A 22,950-nucleotide genomic window follows, 5' to 3' on the forward strand; every position below is an offset into this window, starting at 1 on the left:
AAAATATCATTGGGGCCAATAGCAGGGAGAATTTCAGCCAAATAAAGAATTCAGCATCACGTCTCTGAATACTAAATGTGTGCCAGGCGGGTGCGTAACCCCGCGAGCCCCTCCACGCTGGAAGCRGTGACTGGCAAAGAGAGCAATAAGCTGTAACCAGCATGGCAAGTGGATGGAAGTTTTGTCTGTGATTACCTGTGGCTTGGAGAACAGAGACTTCAAAGCCTTGAAAGATGCAGGGAGCTATAATCTCTCTTGGAAATAAATTGGGCAGCAGAGAAAGTGAGAATACAGGGAAGCTGTGGAAGGAATCTGTGCTGTGGCGCGTTTCAGAGAGGCTGCGAGTTTGAGCAGCATGAGAGGGGCTGTTCTGCTCGCTTACATGCAGGCAGCAAAGTGAGCTGAGCTTCCCATCWCACATGTTTAACTTCCTGGCTCTTAAATTGCTGAGTACTCCTCAGACTTTCTGTCTGTTTTGCTTTGTCCCTGCTGTTCCCCCCCCTTCCATTTTTTATTTTTTAAAGTAAAGACACAGAACACAGTATTGCATTTGTAGAGCTTACACCTTGTTGGAYAAAACCATTTGGTAACACACACTACTCACCCTGTACAGAATATACACTCTTCCCAGTGCTTTCTTTTTTTGTGCAGGGAGAATTATGTTCATGAAAAGAAGTGATCCAATAGCCTTCTATATTTATTTGAGAAGTGCTTGATTTTGCTGGATGTTCTGTGACCAGCAGGTGTAGTTCTGGAAGGGAATGCACATAATGGGCAGCTGTGCAGAGTGTCCAAGCCTGGATGGTCTGCAGGTGTTTATGGCTCGGATCCAAAAATGGAGGTGACTATTTGAGTGAGAGAAAAGATGGGGATAAAAAGATTTAGGTCCTCTTCATGATCAACCTTAGGGATCATAAAAGGTTGTTCCTTTTGAAGGGAAATTTTGTTTCTTAAAAATTATGTGGGAATATATCCCCTACCTCCAACAGCTTAGATTGTTACAAAATGCTCAACCTACATGATTTTCACTGCTTGGAATTTCCCTTTTTCCATKTTGGGATAATGGAAATAAAATAAAGGCCTTTATACTTTTTGAGGTTGTGTTTCAGACTCTAAGATCACAATTGTAACATCAGGTATTGTGGAGGAATTGTGGAAAATCTGGATTGGTTTTCAGATGTCAAAAAACGAGATTGTATTAAAAATACAGTGTCTTGCACAGGTTCACTGTGTTGTCTCTTAATCTCTGTATGCTTTGGTATTGTAATTATAAAAATGARATACAGACAGTTTCATGTACCAGGAGCCTACTGTGCTCTGGCAATGTAAAGTATTTCATCTCCTTTACTGGGGCACAAAATAGGATACTTCTCAAAATTTCCATTGCTATATCAATAACATTTAAGGGAAAGTCAGTGTAGAGGAAGAAGCTGTAATCATTCCCCCAGAGATCCAGTTCTCAGTGTGAGATAACCTCAGAACCAGRTTCCCTCAGGGCATTGATGAATTTGATTTGGAATAACTTTCAGATTTGAATTGTCCCACTGTCTGCAAGAGGAGATGTCATGCTTCAAGATAAGTATCTGCACAAGCGTTTAGCCAGGCAGGGGCAATGTTTTAACTGCTTGGCTGGACTCAGCTCTCAGGGAACTACTTAAAAGGAACAAGGATGGTTTTTTTTGGGGATCTCAGTGATGAAGAACAGTAAAATTCTTCCTTGCAAAAGACTTGTAAAACTATCTTTAGGCTTATACTGAGACAAAAAGTGTGAGTTGTCTTTTCCTCTCAAGCTCAATCATCAGGGGGAAAAAGAAAATCTTTCTTGCTCTGAGTCTCTTTCAGTCTTTTAATATAGCCACTTTGTACTTCTAGTCCTGTCCCCTAAAGAGCAACCAAATTGCTTGCTTTTGTGACTTACACTGCAGTGCAGAGACCCATGGGAGCACCCAGGGGTCCCAGGGCAGCAGCTCTCACCTTGGCCATTTTCAGCACAGGACTAATCTGACTCTCACCAGCTAAGAGAGAMCTGCATAAAACAGCAAAGGGCTTTGAGAGCCTAGCAAAACCTGCCATGGAGACCTTTTGCAGGGCCCCTGTGATGAACTGTTACCTGTGTGAGTGGCTTGGCTGATTTTCTGTGCCTCCCTTGCCCCCCTCTCCCCGCGCAGCGTCAAGTCCTGCTTCCAGAACATGGAGATCTGCAAGCGGAGGGTGAACATGTACGACACGGTGAACCAGAGCAAGACGCCATTCATCACCCACGTAGCCCCGAGCACATCGACCAACCTGACCATGACTTTTAACAACCAGCTGAACACAGTCCACAACCAGGTGAGGGCATCAATCATGAGCAGCCAGAGCTCCAAACGTTTGTGTCAGGAGGGTCTGGAAGATGAAAAGCAAAGTAGCATCCCATTTCACGTGCCTGCCAAGAGATGGGGGCTTTCTGCTCTCCTTCCTCTGCTCTTTCCCTCATTCTCTTTTCTTCAGGCAAGCAGTAATCTTGTGACATTTTGTGTRATGGTGAAACGTTGCCCTCGTTGTTTATGTTGTTGTTGGGGTGATAAATCCTGCTTTACTCGGGAAGTTGCTATGGGGAAAAGCTCATTAGTCCCTTAATTCAGCAAGCAGTACTTCACTCCCTGGGTCAGGCAGAAGTATTTGTGATYTTACAGCTCTTCTTCAAGTTGGCATTGATGTGAAATGAACTTAAACCCTCTGTAACAGACACAGCACTGTAACTGATCAATAGGAAAAAAGAGTTGAGAGATAATGTTTATTCTTATCTGTCATTGGTTTCACTCCAGGGACCATGGTTGATGTGGGCACCATGTGCATGTGCCCCCACTGCAAAAACATTGCACTCCAGTTTGGTGGGCTCTGGCTTTATAATAGTGCTTTATATTAGTTTTACTTGCCCCAGTGTTTGGGGGTGCTGTGTTAACAAATTTTATGTGMCCAGCAGGCTACGGTGTTTACTGTGGTACTAGAGCAGTGCAGAAAAACTCTCCAGGGAGAACTTTCTAGGAGACTGAAGCTCGAGAAATAGCTGCTGTCTTTGAAGCCTTCTGGGAACAGGCTGCTCAAGATTCACTCTAGAGAGTGCAGGTGGCATTGCAGAAATGGTGTTTGGAGAGCAGGGGAGCTCAAGGAGTCTGTGCAGACGTGCAGARTGCTCCTGTGTCAGGCAGAAAACCAGACTTCATGACTCAGGTCCTGATCCATGTGATCACAGAAGGTCTTTTGAAACAATTCAGGCAGATACAGAGATAGGTCATGACTTGGTGTGACAAGGACAAGGTATTGGTTACAAACACCAGTTCCCTCTCTAGGCCATTTCTGTCATGCTGACTAAAGAAATGTTTGCTACATGCTCCCCTAGGCCCCAGCTGCAGGGCAGAGACACMGTCTGTACCAGAGTTATTTGTAGGAAACGTGGACTTGCTTTCATTTCCTCGCAGTTCACTTGACATTAAGATCAGTTGTTGTCTGGGGAGGCCCATGGTCATTTCTGAGTTCTTGTAAGGGCTGTGTTGTGAGCAGAACCCGAATCCCCAGTGTTCCTAGAAGAATTAGTAAAATACTTCTAGGAAGGGTGTTTCAATTTGAACAAGCTCTAAGCCTTTCACAATTCTCTTCAACCTACCACTCATCTTGGCTTCCCTTTGTTTCCTGTCTCTGCAAAATACCTGGGGATTTTCTTCTTCCAGTTACAGCTTCTGAGATGACGAGTGTGGGAGCTGCTGTGGCTGCTGCTCCGTGTGCTGCACAGGAGAGCAGACTGCACTTCACATTCCTGCATGGAGAGGGGATGAGCAGGAGGAATAAACGTTGTGTCACCACATCCTTTGTGGCCATGGGTCCAGGRCCATCCAGGCAGTGCAGAGTGCTTGGTCTGCTCTCTCCTTCATCAAGGCCTCCTCCCGGGTTCACACATTCACCATGAGAAAGTGTTGCCTGCCCTGTCGCCAGCAATGTTGTTGGCCTGTTTGCACACAGGGGAAGGATGGGCTCTGGCTCCCTGAGCATGCTAAGAACATGTATTTAGAGCTGTTTAGTTGCCTGCAACTAGTAGACTCAGTCCAAATTTAAAAACAAAAAAGTCTTCAGGTTGCTAGATTTTTGCAGTGCTCCAGACTGATTTTTTTTTTTTTGCTTGGCAACATCCCCTACTGGAGTTTCTGCTCTAAGAGATTTTAAAGGCAAGTCAAGTGAACTTTGGACTTTGCAAGTGTTAGCATTACCTCCTGTTATGCCTTCTGATTACTTCAAATTCCAAATAATTATGAATCCCATAATTCAAGGGGCATGTGCCATCTTAGATACAAGATGTCTAAGAGGAAAGGCCAGGATGGATTTCCCCACTCAGGATGAGATTTCACAGGGCATGGAGGTGCTCAGTCTGTTTTACCCTAAGAAATGTGAGCAGCTTCCAGAGCTGTGTAGAGGATGAGTGAACAGTGTGATTTGTGGATAGCAGCATTTTTTGAGCCCATCTTGATCGTGCAGTAAATCCAAGCCATTAGGGTGGGAAATGGGGCTGCAGTGCTGCTGTAGGGGATGTGCTGTGTCTCTGAGCAGGTCCCATGGCATGGTGCAGCTGTGGTTACTCAGGCAGACTGATCCTTTCCCCAGCGCTGCCCTTGTCTCTGTGCTCCTCAGTGTCCTGTTCTGCCCCTTGTTTGCTGTTTTATTTTATCTTACACTATTTTACTTCATTATTTTTTGGATTTTGCTTCTTCCGACGTACCCATCTCCCTCATTTTTTTGTTTGTTTTTTTTGTTTTGTTTTGTTTTAATTCCCGTCATTCCTTTAGACCACCAACCTGGCTCCCACCTCCTCCAGTGCCACTATTTCCTTAGCCAACCCCGAGGTCTCCATACTAAATTACCAATCTGCACTCTACCAGCCCTCAGCGGCGTCCATGGCTGCGGTGGCCCAGCGGAGCATGCCCCTGCAGACGGGAACGGCGCAGATCTGTGCCCGGCCAGACCCCTTACAGCAAGCCCTCATCGTCTGCCCACCAGGCTTCCAAGGTGAGTGRCAGCCTCACCAGCTCTGGGCCTGATGATTCAGACAGTTCTCGTTGGAAATGAGCTTCCTCAGGGCGGCTCGTTGGCAGAAAAAAAGGATGGCCTGGTAAATCAGAGCAGTGGGGTTGGTGCAGATGGAAGGGTYTGCAAGGATCTTGCAGGCATCTCTGATATCCTGAGCTGGAGGCAGGTGGTCTAAAACAACATCTGAGGAGGGGCTGGGGAAGGAGATGTGATCCTTGTCATCCTTCACCCTGAACAACGCTGGAGGCTCTTTTGCCATGCTTTGGTAAACGTAAAGGCTTTCCCCCACAATGACAGTAAACCAGTGCAGACAATAATGGGTCATACTGACACTTGTCAGTGACTCAGTTGCTAAAAGGGGAACTCRGGAGTGTAATGCAGCAGGGAGTGTGGTACTGGTGGAGACGAGGGTTCTCCCCCATAACAGATGCTCATGGCCATTTATGAGTACAAATCCCTCAGCTCCAGCCCTGCTGCTAACAGCTCTGCCTCTGTGTCCTAGTGGYAGGTACTATTGTCAGACAACTGGGGAGGTGATCAGAGTTAACCACTTGTCCTTCTCTTAACTTCWCATGCTGTAGCAATTTGGGAAAACCAGCCAAGTGTCTGTAGGAAGTGGTCTAAACAGATCTTAGTTCAGGTCGTGCAACTTCCGCTCTTCATTTCTCCAAGTCTGTCTGTGCACCAATCTCCAGGCACTTGTTAAATGTTGTGCAAGATTATCAAAGCTCTTTTGAACTAGGGAAGTTTAGCTAGACCTCTTCTAGGTAGTTAAAATGCCTCTCAAGGGTTTGACTTCAGAAGTGTCTTACTGGAGAAGGTRAGCAACCACCTTCAGCTCCAGAGCAGAGGAGGCAACCCAGGCTGTGCTGTGCACTGAGGTGCCAGAGAGAGAAGCTTTCTCCAGCTCAGTTTGGCTAATTTGGGGCTTAGTCAATAGTGAATGGAGTTCCCAAACTTGCTAGGACCTTTTAAATATGAGTCCCAAGAAACAGCTAGAGAAAATCACCTGTGTCCGTCAAGACTGAGGGAGTATAGAATTCTGGATTCCAATCCCACTGTGGTGTAAAGAGAGCATTCTCACAYAGCAGTGGGTTTTGGCTGACAAAAACATTTTTTGTAGTTAAACCAGAGAATATGGGGAGGAGAAGCCATTCGCTCCCCTCCTTTCCTTTTCTCCCTGTACACACTGTATTGCAATATTTCCCATGTGTTTGAGGTACCCTAAAAATCTGAATTCAGTTAATCCCTTAGTGCCTTTGGAAATGTCTTTTCTGCACCCCTGTACACATGCCATTCTGTGAGCATTTGATGGACATCTTTGGGCCGGGGTAGAACATGTGGCACTCTGATTATTCAGAGGGACTGAACTCTGCAGTTTAAGTGGGMATCAGTCTTTAGGCACCTCTGAAAACTTGTTCTTGGCAATGCTGCTGATGGCTTATGCTGTCCCTTGTGTGCTGGTGGAACAGGGTTGCAAGCGTCCCCTTCGAAGCACGCTGGGTATTCGGTTCGGATGGAGAACGCCGTTCCCATTGTCACGCAGGCTCCTGGGGCCCAACCTCTTCAGATCCAGCCGGGACTCCTCGCACAGGTAAGGAATTCTGAAGGCACCGAGATCAGCAGGTGTTTACTGTGGTGTTGAGCTCTTGGAGGCTCAGGAGAGAAGTTTGCTCTGAGGGCCCTCTGTGGTGCAGGTTGGAGACTTGGGCAGCTGTGTGAGGGTCTGCAGCTTTGTCTGAAATATCAAAATCTCCCCCAGCTCATTGTTCAGCTCAAAGGCTATGTCAGAGTTGCAAAAGCMACTAGAAAAACCTTCGTTCCTTCTGCTTTTCTACTGGAATCTGTGGGAAATCCTCAGGAAAAGCAGTGACAGGCCTCTGCTGAGAAGGAACCAATAACAGCATTCCTGAACTTGCAGTGTTGGGGGTAGTTTGCAGCCAGGAGTTGCACTAGTGAATTGCATGCTGCTGATAAATGTCTTTCATGCTGTAAGTTTTCACTGTTCTATTTTATGAGCTGCACCTCTGTTTTTGAGGTATGAGAGAGATGTCAGAGGCAGAGGCAAGGGCCCCAGAGTCAGAGAGCTCTCCTTATCAGAAGTTCTTATTGCCACAATTGTCTGAAATGTTCTCACAGGAAAGCAGRGTTCCTCTTACAAAAAATCAAATAGAAATGGGTGCTACTGAACACATGCATATCCTCAAGAGGAAACCCAGCTCCTCAAACCAGAGGARCACTTCATTCCTCCTTGTGCTTCAGTGAATTTGCCCTGGTCTTCTGGACCTGGTGATACCACACAGGGAAAAAAGTGCCTGATATACTTAATACTAAATTGTGCAGCTTGGAAAAGGTGATCAGCTAGTTACAAAGGCACATCTGTGGCTCAGGCTTGTTTGGTCTGCCATGGCAGCACGTTCCAATGTAACCAGGTACTGGCAGACGTCAGGGTTCACTCCTGGGTGCGTTGTGCTGCTGGGGTAAGAGTGCTGGTGCTCTTGCCTTCCTCTGCCAGCTGCCAGTCACTCTTATCTGGTGAAGACAGATCAAAATGCAACGTGCAGCCTGTGTGATTTCCATCAGCTAACATGCCCTGCCCCTTCYCAACAGCAGAGCCTTTGTCAGAGGGCTGTCTGAAACATCAGACCGAGCTCTGCTGCAGCCTGTTGTAACAACTGACATGGGCCACCTCCCTTGTTTGGTAGGAAAGGAGAGCCCAAGAGGCAGGGAAACAAAAGCCATGGCAAAGCAAGGAGCAGTCTGTGCAGGCTGAGTGGCTGGCACCTCTTGCTTGTGCAGTGAAGGAGGTCACTGAGCTTTATGTGCCCCCACCRGTCTGCAAGGCCTCCTGTGGTGTGCTGTTCTTTGGGCTTGAAGGGCTGAGGGTTGGGTCTGAAGCATCTCAAAGACAGCAGGATCCTGAAAGATCTCAGTAGCTCCTTCTTTGTGCTCGTGGTGGCCTTGTCGGGCTCTATGAGGAATRTTTGGTAGTAAAGCTCCTCCTGAGCACCCTTCCACCCCCAGAGCACCAATTTCAGTGCTGCCTCTGCCACRTGCACGCCCACTTCATGGGCTGCCCCTTTCATACTTCCTACTGACATTTCATTCACTGTCACTTCCAAAAGGCAATTCTGGCTGTTTCTGAGAAGCACTCCTCCCTTGCATAGGTTTTTCGTTTTTGGTGCGATAGAAGAGAGGCGATGTGCCTGTTGTTGTGCCTGTTTGTCTCGTGCGATGAGAAATGCCATCTCCGATGGCAGGGAGCTCTGATTGATGCCGGTGGCATCTGGTGTCCGTGGGCCTCGCTCGGTTYGGGCTGAGCAGCTGGGCTGATAAACAAATCTGTACCCAAATCCAGTTTCCTGAATGGAAAAACACAGCTTCTTTGTGCTGCATTGTAGTCACATCTGATCTCGGCGGCTGCGTGTCTCTCTCCCGGCAGAGAGCTGCTCCTCTCATGCACAGCTGCTTATCTAACACTCTGCAGCCTGGACTGTGCTGCAACTGCGGGAGGGACCGGCCCCAGCAGAGAGTGCAGCGCCTCCAGAGCTCAATTCTGTGTTATTTGTCCCAGWGATCAGGCACGGTGCTGCTCCTTGTGCTCCTGGAGCTGTGCAGTGCCGTCAGGCTCTCTCTCTGCCCAGCACGAGGCGCAGGTTTCTGCCCTCCTCACTGCATCTGAGTGCAGCTGGCATCCAGTTCTCCCTGTGCATTTAGTATGAGACCAGGAGGAGGGATGGAGACAGAGGCACTGACAGAGCTTGAGCATCATCTTGGGCAGCCGCGTGGCTGCAGCCTGTGCCATGGAGCTGGGCAGTGCGAGGCAGAGCAAGCAGTCTGCATTAGGGGCTAAAGTAACTTGTGTGTAACTTCTCTGAGTCTCTTTTMACCCTCAAACAAGTGTGGTCCACATATTGTATGCACAGAGACCAGTGAAAGAAGAATGACTCTGTCTTTACTGATAGCTCGCTGCAGTTTCAGATCTCAAAAGAGGCAAAGCTGTACAGTTTTCCTGCAGACTTCCATGGTGTGACCCAAAACTGTCCCCTGCCCTTCAATAACACCCTGGATTTTTGATATTCTCTCCTTTTAACTCTTTCCCAGCAACGCTTCCCAGAGAGGTCCTGCCACTGGCTTTCAAAACAAGCACGTTATTSCTTTAGTTGTTCCTGCTCTATATCCGGAGCACGAGCTGGGTCACACCAGGGGACCCACCAGCCCCCGAGAACAGGGCCAGAGCACTGCTCCACCACTCCAGCAAAATTCCATAGTAATGCACTGACTGGGAACAGGCTGCAGCTGCCAGCACAAGCCTTCCACGTGTAAGCACAGCACACTGTGCTGGTGGATCAGCCTGGACAAGTCTTATCTGCAGATTAAATGATTCAGTGGTCCTTACCTAATAAGTGAGGAATTTGTGCCTAGGCCCTGACACTGCATCTAAATTTATGCGCTGCAGTCGGACAAGGAGCTTAGATTTGTTCTGTTCCCRTCCTGTAAAGGGAGGAGGCAGTTTTGTCTGCAAGTAAATCCAGGTGGTCCGCTGGGACTGGCTGCAAGAGTAGTTCAGTGKCCTCTTTTACAGCAAAGATGAGGGGGAAAAAGAAAATATAATAGCAACCAGGTGTTTTTCCTCCCTGTTATCTTTTTGTGCCGTTGCATCTGGCTTTTAGCTTCTCCGAGAAGCGCCAGTCCATGGTTGTGGCTCCCTAGAGGAAGGGCTCTCAGGAGCCTTGTGCATCTCCATCCTGTGCAGATGTTGCCAAGAGGCAAGGCTGTARCAGCCTTTACACATAACTCAGCAACACAAGAARTTACAGGATGGTCAAACTTAGCASCAGRACTGGGGAAAAAATGGGGKTTTTGGGGGTGGATTGTTGTGGGGTTTCTTTCACTGGGGATAGGAGGAGTCATGGGGACAGTTTACACAATCCTTGTGAGGATGGGAAAAGGGACAATTGCATGCCTGGAAGAAGCCTCCCCTCAAATTTAGCCTCCTTAGAGCTGTGAGRTAACACAGCACAGGTCCAGCACAGGGTGGGACTAAGGCAGGCTGTTGCTGGCACCCCTGAACTACTCAGCCYGGCAGTGAAAAGCTGCCAGAGCCACCTTCAGGCAGCTCACAGCAAAAGAAAGTTTCCCAAGTGCAAGAAAAAATCATCTGACTTGTGTGGAGTCACTGGAGCAGGACAACCTGAGTCACGCCTGTGGCAGCGCAGCTGAGGGGTGGTTGCAGAGCAGAACGATGGCTCAACTCACAGGGCAGAGATTTTCACCCCTCTAAGTGAGGGCAAAACGCTGGAGAGCACATGGAGAGGACATGCAGGGTGCAGCTGTGCATGGCTCCTCCCTGCTTGAACCTGGGGGGCTCCTGGTGAGCTGGAAGCAAACAAATGGGCTCCTTGGCCTGTGCAGCAGGAGGTGCCTTTTGAGGGGCACCCAGTGACCCATACTTGCTCCCTTTTGGTCCTGCTTTCCCTTCTCACTAAAGCCTTACAATTCCCTGTTCTTTTTTGTGGTCCTTGAAAAGTTCATTTTCCTTTATAGCTCCATTTAAGTTGCTGAGGTCCTTTAGGGGTGAGAAATTAAGCTGGCTGTAGAAAAGGGAAATTAACAATGGAGCCACAGTGCCCAGCTGATAGGAAGAGTAAAAATTAGAAGGCGCTAAAAAATTTGATGTTTGGGTTGAAATGCCAGCAAGTTTTGATCCCTTTCATTCCTATTTTAACCTAAAACACAGCTGCTGCTTTGTATGGCAGGGATTTTCTCGCCCCCTCCTTTGTGTCCTCCACATTGATAACTATTCCTGGTTTTGCTTTGGTTTCCTGACCAYGTTTGTCACTGTGACTGAAAGGTGGTGAGAGCTGTGGAGGATGACCATGATCATTAATAGGGATCCCGGCTGAGCGTGGACCATCGCTCGTGCTCAGTGCTTGGTGCCTTTTGTTAAGAACCCTTTTGCTTTCCCTCTATCTGACAGCAAGCATGGCCCAGTGGCACCCAGCAGATCCTGCTCCCTCCTGCCTGGCAGCAGCTGACCGGCGTGGCCACCCACACTTCTGTCCAGCACGCCACCGTCATCCCAGARTCCATGGCCGGCACCCAACCGCTGGCAGACTGGAGGTAAACTGGGGRTGCTCAGAGGCTCCTTGAGGCACCCACAGGTGCTGGAGGAGGGATGGGTTCTGGCGAGGCTGCGAGGCTCAGGGGAAGAAGCTGTGGGGGACTCTCTGCTCCATCCCTTGGATGGAATGCTGTGCCCACACCACTCGCTCCGTTCCYKGGGGAAARCTCCATYCTGGGAAGACCAGAGCTCAACAGASSCCGGAGGGGAGGGCRCCTCGGYGGAGGGCGGTGGGAGGGCTGTCCTGAGGAGTGTTTTAACCGTGTGTTCCCTGCAGGAACACGCACGCCCACGGYAGCCACTACAACCCCATCATGCAGCAGCCCACGCTGCTGGCCAGCCACGTGGCACTGCCYGCCGCCCAGCCCGTCAACGTGGGCGTCGCGCACGTCATGCGCCAGCCGCCCGCCGCCGCCTCCGCCAGGAAGAGCAAGCAGCACCAGTCGGCTCCGCGGTGAGTGATGCCAGGGCTGTGCCAGGGAGCTGCTCACTGGCACCTCTGGGGCAAAAYGCATTTGGTTTCACAGCCCATGAGGGATTGGGTCACACGTTTTGTGATGGGGATCTTGGCCCCCTCAYCTCTTTGCTACCCACGAGGTGGTCGGGTGTGTTTTATACCCAGTGAGCAKCGTTTTGTGTGGGTTAGTGGCGGGAGAAGATGGGAGGCTCAGGCTGTGTTTGTACAGCTTGTTATGCTGCTGCAATGACCTGCAGCCTTGCAGTCACCATGGTTCAAAAATGGAACCGTGTTCTCAGGTCAGCATGGCACAGTGCCCAGCTGCCACGCCTTTTCTTGCCACATCACCTGGAAGAAGCACCCCTGAGGTGCAGTGTCTGCACTTAAGGCGCTGTGCCTTCAGGAGCATGTGCCTGATGTGTGCACACAAGGTCTGCCCKTTCAAAAGCAAGAGGTGATGGCCAATCTTCTGAGTTTTATTGTCACGTGGAGTGATAATACCTCCAGCACTGGGGTGGCTTTGGGCCACCTGAGTTCTCTAGCTCCTAACATGGATCAATAACCCCTGTCTTCAACAGCCCACACCAGCAACAGGTAGCCCTTATTGCACCCTGGCCTTATAACCATCATGGCAACATAGAACAGAGGATTTTATAGGGCATTAGAATCTCTCAGTAGGACCATTTAGCTCTGCAAGGAGTCTGGGGTTTCTCACACGGCTCAGGTGGTRTGTGGGTTGCAGTGCCTGTCACAGYGCTGTAATCTTGTTCAGAGGACAAGGCTGTTTGAGGTGTATGTGCAGCTGTTCTGAGAGGAGTAGCTCTTCTCTGGGCTCTGTAACTATCACACTTTTTTTTTAGAAAAAAAAAAAAAAAAAAACAAAAAACATGAAACAAAACATTGCAGGGAAGAGAACCAAAATGGGTCACCTCTTGTGCAGTGGCAAAAACTTGAGCTTGTAGTGTTCCTGCGTGACTGGACTGGGGCCAGAGGGGCTCTCAGTTCACAACCAGTTTGACTCAAGTTAAGAGGCCACTATTTAAATCCTTCCCATTTATCTGCTTTCAGATGTTGGATTTACTTTGGGTGGGCTCCAGCTGTCTTGCTCTATTCATAACACAGAGAGGCAGTTCTGTCCCCAGCAAAGAGAGTTCCAGGGTGCCTGTGCAGGGCCTCCCATCACTCCTAGGGTGGGGTGGCATGTCCAGGAGGAATGGGGCACTCTCAGAGCAAAGGGTTTCTACAGCTTCATTGACTGTGACTCTTTTTGTGCCAAATGAGGAACCATGCTCCTTTGGAGAGGAGGGTGCTCCACACTGCTCATTGGTATGCAAAAAGCACTTTGAACACTACTGTGGAGCCATTTGTTATGCAAAAGAGCYCGTGTAAGTTGGTGTAGTGTGATATACTGCCAGGGTGACTTCCTTTTGATGGATGCCACCTATTCCTTTTGTTAGCTTTCGGGCCAGGCTGAACGTGCAGCCCAGGCCCCACTGTAGAACAAAATCAGAACTTCAGGGTTGTTTTYTTTTCCTTTTTGTATCTCCAGATGTTCTGCAATAGCAAAAGAAATACAACCAAGAAAGAAAGTGTGGGAAATGAGTGAAATGGGCTTCAGTCAGTGTGCTTTGGTAAATAACCCCATCTGTAGGCCCACACTGCACTGTTTGGCAGATAGGTTTGTGTTCAGATCCCTGATCCAAGTAGGYCTTTTCCAGCTGCTCAGGCAGGGAAGCTGAAGTAGGAAGACTGGGAATGTTTCTCTATGCATAATAAATATATTATTTATTTCTTTCTGATTTATATATGTTATATGCTGCTTCACATGGGAATGAAGTGAAACTGAGTATATGCCCTCCCATCTGCCTGCTCTCATCCATGGGACATCACTGTCCTAGARGATAAAGTATGGAGCAGGAAATGTTCATTGAAAAAGATTCTTAAATGGCAATAATTCATTCCCGTTTAAAAGAAGCAGATTTCCTGATAAGGGATTGTTATTTTCCACAACAGATTCTAACTTTATCTCTAGTSCCTTTCTGGCCAAAAAGCATCTGGTCATGATGTATTCATGCAGGATAYAGGAGAAAGGGATTGTCACTTGGGTGGTTCTTCGTCCTGTGTCAGCCATGCTGTGCCTGCCTTTGTTCTGTGTGTCTGAGCTGTGGACTGGCCTCTACCCTCCCAGTGCAAACTCCTGACAGGCAGCAGTTTGCATCTGGAAATTTCTAGGGAAAGCAAATTTGGAATTTTTACTAAAAGAAACCACTTTTCTGCCAATTGTATGAATAAGTCATGCAAGGCACTGCCAGTTTTGCAGTTTTCCTTGACTCCGTAGCTCAGTGCTGCTGAATCAGAGACCAGGACTCACAAACCATGGCAACGGGCGGCCGAAGCACTCAGAGTCATAACCATCTCACGCCTTTTCCCGTTTCCAGAAACACATCCACCTATGAAGTTTCATCCTCCCAGTCCATCAGCTCTCCGCAGCGGTCGAAGCGAGTGAAGGAGAACACCCCTCCGCGCTGCGCCATGGTGCACACCAGCCCCGCCTGCAGCAGCTCGGTGACGTGCGGCTGGGGCGAYGTGGCCGCCAGCAGCACGCGGGAGCGGCAGCGACAGACCATCGTCATCCCCGACACCCCCAGCCCCGCCGTCAGCGTCATCACCATCAGCAGCGACACGGATGAAGAGGAGGAGCAGAAGCATGCACCCACCAGGTGAGCAGCGGCTCTCTGCTCTTCTCTGGAAATGTKGGGTTCCAGGAGCTACGTTTGGGTCTCAGCAGCCAGGTTGTCTTTGATATGTGAGGAGAATTACTAGTTGAGGACTTCACAGATTCAGGTGATGCTCCCTTTGCTGTGTGACCTTGGAGAAGTGCAGTGGTSTCCCCATATCACAGTCTTTCATCTGTACGAGGAAAGAATCGTTTTCTTTGTCTCCTTTTTGTGGAAAGGAGACTTCAYGTAGCCTGTGGTGATGAGGCTRTGTAAGTGAGACATCTGGTTAAAACAAAGACAAAAAGAAGGGTTTGTAAGGGAGACACCTTCATTTGCCTTTTCTCTTTCTAAGTGATCCAGGCATCTGTAAAGAGCATTAAAGGATGTCTTCCATATGTGATATTTTTCTTTAAAAAGCTCTCAAAAACAGTGGTTCCGTCATAAACACTCCATAATGATAAATATATTGCAAGAGATTTGCTCAATCCTGATTATGTCGCCAAAATATCCTTGAGTTATAGTAAAAGTGGCAGAAACAGCTCCTTGTCTGACTCTGCAGAGAGGTGTGGATGAGGCTAGAAAGTGGTGGCTGAGTTTGCTCCTCAGAGAATTARCCTACCCAAGTGAACAGCATGGTCAGGGCTGCTGCCATTGCTGCTCATCTCTTGTGAATCAGAAAGGACTTCATTTTCTGGGACTGTCCTTTCAGCACCTTTCTTTCTTCACGTGCAAGTCCTCTGGGTTTTCCATCTGATGCTAGTCACAAGACATCGTTCTGCTTTGTAAATTGTAGAGAAGTAGCCTTGCAAGCAGCTGAATAATTATACCGAGTACATTTTTAACCCCACCCTTCCTGTGTTGTTGAGAGAGAATATTTTTTTTATTTATTTAGAATACATTTCATGGCAGATTTTCCTTTAATCACCAGAGATACCTCTCTGTATCTCTGCATCTTTGCAGTGCGGTGGTAAGTGAAGCCTGCAAATGTGCACAGAACAGATGAGATGCATTTGGCCTCCAGGAACTAAAAATCTATAAAGAAAAGCTGTATGATTCAGGGATCCAGGCTGGAATTTCAACATGCTTCCCATCAGCCACCACTGCTTCCCATTCTTCTCTCCATGTCCGTGAACTCCACTGGGCAGCCAGAGCTCAGTGCCTCTCAAAGTCAGCCTTGCCATGAATGCAGTGGCTCACAGGACAGCGTAACATGTTTCACTTTAAAAATAAATAAAATTAACAATTGCTGCAACATTCCTCACTTAGATGGTGTGTGTTTCCAGAAAGAGTTGCATGAAAGTCAGTGTGAAAGTCAGGGGGACGATAAATAAGGACCCCCTTCTTCCAGAGCTCTTAAGGCAAAGGAGGGGCAGGACAAAAGAGATGCTGAAAACTCATGGGTCATGGGAGTTCTTTTAAATCATGTTTACCCATAGTGCTGATTCCAGGCTTTGGGGCATTATGTGCAAATCCTTAAACTATGCATCTGGGTGTCATTCTTGGGTCCAGAGTAGGGTGAAGGAAAGGACTGGGATCCTGCAGCCACTTCAGCCAGTGGTTGTCTCCTCTGCTTCAGCTTTGCCACCATCTGACCAGTTTCTTCACTCAGGACCTCTCCAGGAAGACAGACAGAACAAAGTTTAGGAACRTGTCTGGAAACCAAGTTGGGAGTTTGAGGTATTAAAAGATCTGGGTCTGCTGAAGGGCTTGGAAAGTTGTCCTGGGAGCCAGGCTTACATAAACAAGCTGGCTTTGATATGACAAAAGCATGTTCYGGACACATTCCTGCCTGGCACCAGATCCCTGGCTACTTTTTGTATCTATATGGTGTATCCATAGAGTGCCAGGGTGCCAGCATTCCAGAAAGGCCGGAGCTTAAGAGCTAGATTTAATTTCTGAACCATGTAGAGACATTTTGCATGGACATGAGCGAGTTAAATTGCCTGTGCAGATGTAACAGGAGAAAATGGAGAATTGGAGGTAGAGACACAGGTGGGAAACAGCATGGCCAGAATGAGAATTTTTTGGTTAAAGTCTCCAGRAGAGCAAAATCAATTTGCTCAGTACCTTTTGACGTGGGTAGATGTGAGACCAGATTCTCAGCTGCAGTGAGAGTGTAGCTTCCAGTCAAGGAAGCTGCGTCAGCATTTAATGCCCATGAACTTTGTCCCTGCTGAAATCTTTCTCATTGAAAGTTTTCKCATTCAGGAAAATGCCTCTAAGTTTTCTTACTTGCCTATTTTTTTATCTCCAAGAAAAATGGGAATGACAGTGAAGTATGTGCTTAATGTAATCAGTGCCCAAAGGTTCAGGATCTGAAAATGAAACCATGCGAAGAATGCATTGTCTCACTCATATATGCAAATATTACCATATTGGGCAATAGCTGTGGTGTGGGGGTGAAAAATAAGGAATCTCTTGAAACGTGCTGTTTTTCACATCATTGAAACGTTAGCTTTTTCTAGGCCAGAATATAGAAATGTTGACAGATCAAAGGTAATTGCCTGATCACATCTTATTGATAGCAGTGGTAACTTTGCATTAACTTCGCTGTCATTGAATCGGCCTCTGAATTTGCTCCAGCACTTCCTTCTTTTACTTCCTACAGGGCTAGAAATTGCCCCTTGAACCATGAGACCAAAAATGTTTGTTTTATTGATTCTTCAGTGAAGAGAGATTGTGGTTGTGAGAAGCAGCAGATCCTTTGACGATGTAAGAGTTCATCAGTCTCAGTTTAAGAAGTACCAGAAATGCTGATAAAATAGGATAGTGCTGATGCAGTAAAGGAGCCTTACAGCTTGGGTTTACTGTGACAGAAAAGCCTTTCTGTAGTACCAGAGCAACAGAAAGAGCTTTTCTCATGTACGGAATGCACATTATTAATTGGTGAAAGAAAAATCTCAAAAAATTAATTGTCATGTGGGTAAAGTTTTCCTTTTCCTTCTGAAGGGTAGGGAGTGTTGTGTGTTTATGAAACAGCAGCTGATCAGGAAGGCAAGGCAACTCATGGCTCTTTCTGCACTGTTGATGAGTGTAGCTTGGTGTAATCTTTATAAAATCGATAGTCATCTGAAAATGTTGGGCTCCTGTTGGGTCGAGKTGCTGGGTGAGATGAGCTCTGGAGGACCTGCTCAGTGCAGCCTTGTCAAAGGGGGCCATCTACTGGACCCAAACCCGTGCCTGGGGCACAGTCACCGAGGAGGAACCTCAGCTACAGTTCAGCAGGACCCACCCTCAGAGAGATGGGCAGAGATTTTCAGGGGGAAAATTCCTGATTAGAAAAGTCAGTTCATTAGAAACAAGGCTTTTTTGCTGGCTACAATGAGTTTTTTCTAGTAATACCTCAATGCAGTGAAATCTGGAAAAGCTTCAAAACTGCAAAAAATTTTGACCTTTATTTAAGGGAAGAATATGTTAGGGATTTAATTMATTAAGGAGAAGACTTCTCATTTCTGGCTTAATGGATTTTTTTTTTCCTTCAGAAAGTAAGCAAATAATAAGAAAATCAAATTGAAATGGTCAAAATGAAGAGGGGGCATTTTTACCAAATGGAACTGTTTTTAACTGGTTTCTGCTGCTCACAAAGTTTTGCATGTGACATTTTGTCCCACAGAACAGCAAGGGGAAAAAACTGCTTGTGAAGAGCATTATATGAGCAGGAAACAATTTTGTCACCTTGTTTGTTTAATGAGCTTGTACACTCTCAGCTCAGCATCCTCTACAGAAAAATTTCATAGGGCAAAGAGACTTCCAGTGCTGTGCTGTAAGATAATAACCCCAAGTGTTATTTATTCTGAACAGAAGATATTAGATCTAACCATCACTTGTAAAGCACTGTGAAGAGAGTGAAACAGAAAGTAGATTGATACTTATTTTAAAAAAATTTATTCCTCTTTAGTTTCTCCACTTGCTCTTGCAAGAAAGTGTGGTGGACAGAGCAGCTGAGCGAGAGTGCAAGTGCAGTCACAGAGGTCAGAGCACACACTCAGCGAGTAGCACGTGGTGGGGTTAAGTGCTCCCCAGCATGCAACTTCACCTGCTGCACTGGTTTAAACTTCACCTGCTGCACTGGTTTAAATGTAAATCCTTCCCTGATTAAATATTTCTGAAGCTTGGAAGTGGAGAGAAATAAAGCAAGAGCTGAGACATGGAACGGAGAGGCAAAAAGACACCTCAGAGTTGTGGCTGGGAGGGAGAGCACAAAAGGTTCTGGGCGGGGGGGATGTTTTGGGCTGCGCTGGTGGTCCAGTGAGGGGTATTTCTGCATCCTGCAGGGAATGCACTGCAGAGCATGGCAGGAGGAAGGGGTGGGAGGAAGGGCAGTGGATGTGGCTGTTGTGACAGGCCTGGATGATTTCTTCTCCAAGCAATGAGTGTAGCAGCCAAGGAGAACATGACTCTCCTTGAAACAGCACAGTGGTGGCCTTCAGCTGGGTGGTTTTGGGGATGGTTCCAGAGGAGCAAGAGAGCCCCTCATTTTCCCCCCTGCCTGTGCTGGTGTCATAGGTAACATCTCTCCAGCTTGGTTTTCCATGGAATCCTGACAGTAGTCACTGTCTTTCTGGGCAAGGCGGACTGGCCACTGCTGTTGTGTCAACTCACTGAGGAACTGCCTCGTTGACCACCTTCACTGGCACAAAATCCTTGCAGGGTTGTGGGGTTTTCCCCTCTCTCTTGAGACCGGAAGGTCTATGGTGTAGTCTCTGTGTGAGTCTCACCTCAGTGACAGAAGTGTGAGTTGTTACTCACTGTGTTCACATTGTAATGCAGTGGTGGTGGAGCCCACTTCAGACTTACACACAGAAATTGCTGGCAGGCATGAACCAGGGTTTTTGTCAACTTGCAGATGTTCTTGTGTGAGGGGCACAACAGCATCTGTAATTCTCTTTTGACATCCAGCCTATTGTGGCTCTGTTCTGCTGTGTRTGGTAATGCACTGACTCTGCATGGCAATACCTTGACTAACCACAGTCATTTGGTAAAAAGATTGCTGCCTTCCATCTCCAGAAGACATGGACATGCAACTGATACTTAAATTTACAGAGATAGACAGTAGCTCTGTCAGCAAACCTTCAGCAGCAGGACCTTTACAACCTGCTATACAATCCAGCTTATATGACTTAAATAGCAACGACACATGCTGTATAGCCTAATAAAATGGCCTCAGTGTAGTACTTGATAAATATTTCTTACTATCACAAATTCACAAAGAAGGTGAGAGCAGATTAACAGGTCAGGATGGAAATTGARCTGAACATGCCCCCTCATATTCCTAACACTGAGCTATGCATGGCATAAGATTTCAATGTGAGGAGAGCGATTGCAGTTGTGGTGTGAGTTTTTGTTGGCTGACTCCATGCTTTCCTAGAATAGGTGGATTATTCTGAAGCAGCAGACTAAAAGGGTTGCACATTATTAAGATTTCAGAGACCTGGAACGGAGCTTTAGCAATGTGATGTAAAGCTGACATGGCCTGGTGTGTGTGCACCTCAGTTCAAAGGCACAGTTGTGTGATTGTTGCCTTCATCCTCCAAACTGGAGACTAAGTTGGTGACCTTGAGAGCTAAAAGACTTTGTTGCTACAGTGTCAGCAGTACTGAAAGGTTTGTAGCTCTTGGAGCGTACCACACACTGAAGACTTGCTCCCACTAGACACAGTTTGGTTTTTCTGTGTTTGTGCTCTAACTCAAGGTATTCAGGGAACAAAAGATCCTGTTGCTGCAATGCTGCCACATTCCAAGCTTTTGSCCTGGGCCTTCAGCAAGTAAAAATAATCTCAAGTTGCATTGTTAGAGGAGTTGTCTCTGTCCTCGTCCCTGGCTATTGAGGTGGTTTTCAGCATTATTTTAACACCGAGTTCAGCATCTTTCTAATTTCCTCTCACTTTTTGTTCTCAGCATCTGCCTTCAGCGCCATCCCATTAGCAGTGTCTCAGATGACCACCTTAGTTTCTTGCAGAGTGCCTGGGCACAGACAGTCTTCCTTCCATTTCCTCTATCAGGCTTCTCCAGAGGGAATAGGGAGCCACATCCACCTCTGCTGTGCACCCACAAGGGTGGTGTGTGTTACAGACCCATCTCCAAGACCTGCTTCTGTTTAAAAGGTGTGGTCATGCTCTGTGTCTGCACATTGGACAGACATGGATTGTTTTGGGTCCAAGTTTGAGAATAAGCTCTTCAGGACCAGGTGGGAATAGGATACTACTCATAAACTAATAATAAACTTACAAAGCAATGCTTATTTTATCAGCTGCTCTTCCAAAAGGGAGGGCACAAACTCTGGCAGGAAGGGTTAAAAAGCCTTCCTGGCTCAGTGCCTTTCATTCTGTGTAGATGGATTCGCTGCCACTTCACCAATCTTCCCCCCTCCCTCCTCTGGAGAATTAAAAGCCACCTCCCCACATAATGCAGGCAGGCACAMAAGCTGACCAGGAACACAGACCGACTCCCCAAACTACTAAATCACRTTTGCTGCCACTTCTGTGCATGCAGGAGGGAGAGCAATTACCAGGCTTGGAGAGAGCTTATTAGGAAGGGGGCAAGACTTTTAATAGTATTTTTCTGTGTAAGCACAAACATCCCAAAAGCTGTGGCTGAGTTATAGAAATACAGTAAGCTTGCTGAGTAGGCAAGTGCTGTGTCAACAGGTAAAAGCTCTCAGTCCTGATAGTTTGCGAGCAGGGAAGGCAATCCATCAGCCTGGGCCTCACACCGATAACTCCTGGGTACTGTGAGGTGGGAAGAGCGGCTGAATGAGTCCCTAGAGGGAGCTGGAAGGATGAAAGCTGCTGGCTAGCAAGGAGGCTTTGACTAAGGGGAATGCCTAACTGCTGAGTTGAATTTTCAAAAGCCTCCATTTTGGATTAAAGTGCATCTTTCAGCCTGTGAATCAACTGATTTTCAGCATGAGTCAGGCCTTGAATGTTTCTGAAATTCCCATYCTTAATCTCTGGGCCAGGCTCTGGTACAGCAGGTGCTGAGCTCTTGGCATGTGTGATTAGTCCAAACTGGCTTCTCTGCCTGCTAGAACATTAACTATAGTGGTTTCCTTTCCTAGGGACACAAATCCAGCTGCTTTCAGTGGGACTCCTCATGTGCTAGGAATGGAGCAGCCTGCTGAATCAAGAGGCTGATCACTTGGGCCCTAATCCTGCAAATATTTACCTGTGGGCTTTAGCTCTGTTRCAGGAATAGTCCAGTTGACTTTGGGAGATGACACGTGAGATTAGCAGTGCTGAGCACTTGCATAAGGCCTGGCAGGACCATAGATCTGGTCCTTTTCAGATTCCCATCCATGAAATTAGTTTAACACCCTGATATGGTTCCCTTTGTCTGGAAAGATTTGGGTTTGGGGTCACTTATTTGTTTAACCAGTTATATTTGAATTTCTTATTTTAACCAAGGATCTTTAACACTTTGAAGGATAAAACTTCCCATGATCCCTGTTTTGACAAGCCCTCAATCAAACTGGTGAAAAATATGCCCATACTAAAACAATAAATAGCACAGATTATACAGAAAATTACCCTTCCAGTTCTACRGCTCAACCTTCTCATGTCAATTGTCAGCTGAGAGCAAGTATTTCCAGTTCAGCAGCTCAGCCACTTAGATCAGGAAGGGACTGTAAAAGAACAGTTAGACCTTATCAGTTGTCAGAAAACTCTTTAGTGACTTGATTTTTCTTTATAAAATGTAATAACTGTCAGAGATAAAGAATATATCTCTCTTCCCAACTGGCAGCCAAGGGTAGCTGCAAAGGGCAAGCAGCGTGGATACTCATAAATGTGTGATTACAGGCYTTTCTACTGATGGAGAGGGGAATATTGATGCAATATTAGTCATTTTTATTGGCTTAATATTCTTCTTTCATAGCAGCMTATCCAAACTGCTACATCTTTCTTCCCATGCAGTCATTGTCCATCTGAAATACACTGCTGCTCTTTCCATTTCTAGTCCAGTGCTCTCCAGTGCCTTATGAAAAGCCAGAATATGAGGGTTTGTTGTTGTACACCTTCCTTGTTGGTCCATCCCTGCCCCTGGAAGRATTCCTTTCCAACTGCTGTGCACAGCTCCCTCTCCTTCTGTATCATCTGCCCTGTTTCAAGTGACAATCTTATGGGATGGCAGGGGCCTCCAGGGAYATGTTTTTCACTGTGAGTAGAGCAACATGGTCTTTTGTCCTCCTCAGGGCACAACAGGATCCTGTGATGACAGCCCAGGGAAAGTTGGTGAAGGGAACTTGTTTGTGGGTGCAGGAGCCCAGGGTGTTCTTAAAAGGGAAAAAATAATAGTTTTCCAATCCCAAGTCTTCAGAGATGGGTTGCAGTGAGTTGCAGTTTGTGAACGCTGAGCAGGAGACTTTTGGATGGACAGGTTGAAGGGAACCTACCAGTGCTCCTTTAGTGCTGTGGAAAATAAATAAGGCAGACAATGTCCTTGGGAGGAAAATGTTCTCTGTCTGACGCACTTTTCCTTGGGCAAGAAGTGATGCTGAGACTGGGGAACAAACAGCTCYATCACAGACTGAGACCAGATTAATCAGCTGTTGCCTGGACTGGACCAGCCAGGCTGAGAGAACAGAGAGGACACTCC

The 22,950-nt window shown here is 47.2% G+C and overlaps 1 protein-coding gene across 2 annotated transcripts in view; it reads left to right on the forward strand.

Moving 5' to 3' along the window:
• Nucleotides 1-22,950, forward strand: part of HIPK2 (homeodomain interacting protein kinase 2) — a 122,156-nt gene that overhangs the window by 93,228 nt on the left and 5,978 nt on the right. Inside the window, exons 7-12 of one of the 2 annotated variants that reach the window (XM_057379765.1) lie at nucleotides 2,169-2,331; nucleotides 4,818-5,037; nucleotides 6,531-6,652; nucleotides 11,039-11,181; nucleotides 11,460-11,636; nucleotides 14,078-14,359. In XM_057379765.1, the coding sequence (XP_057235748.1) occupies nucleotides 2,169-2,331; nucleotides 4,818-5,037; nucleotides 6,531-6,652; nucleotides 11,039-11,181; nucleotides 11,460-11,636; nucleotides 14,078-14,359 (1,107 nt within the window). The remainder of the gene's footprint in view (nucleotides 1-2,168; nucleotides 2,332-4,817; nucleotides 5,038-6,530; nucleotides 6,653-11,038; nucleotides 11,182-11,459; nucleotides 11,637-14,077; nucleotides 14,360-22,950) is intronic. The other variant, XM_057379766.1, reaches the window with a different exon arrangement.

The sequence above is a fragment of the Malurus melanocephalus genome, unplaced genomic scaffold (assembly GCF_030028575.1).
Source record: "Malurus melanocephalus ecotype Western Australia unplaced genomic scaffold, MMel_1.1 scaffold_421, whole genome shotgun sequence".
Classification (NCBI taxonomy): domain Eukaryota; kingdom Metazoa; phylum Chordata; class Aves; order Passeriformes; family Maluridae; genus Malurus; species Malurus melanocephalus.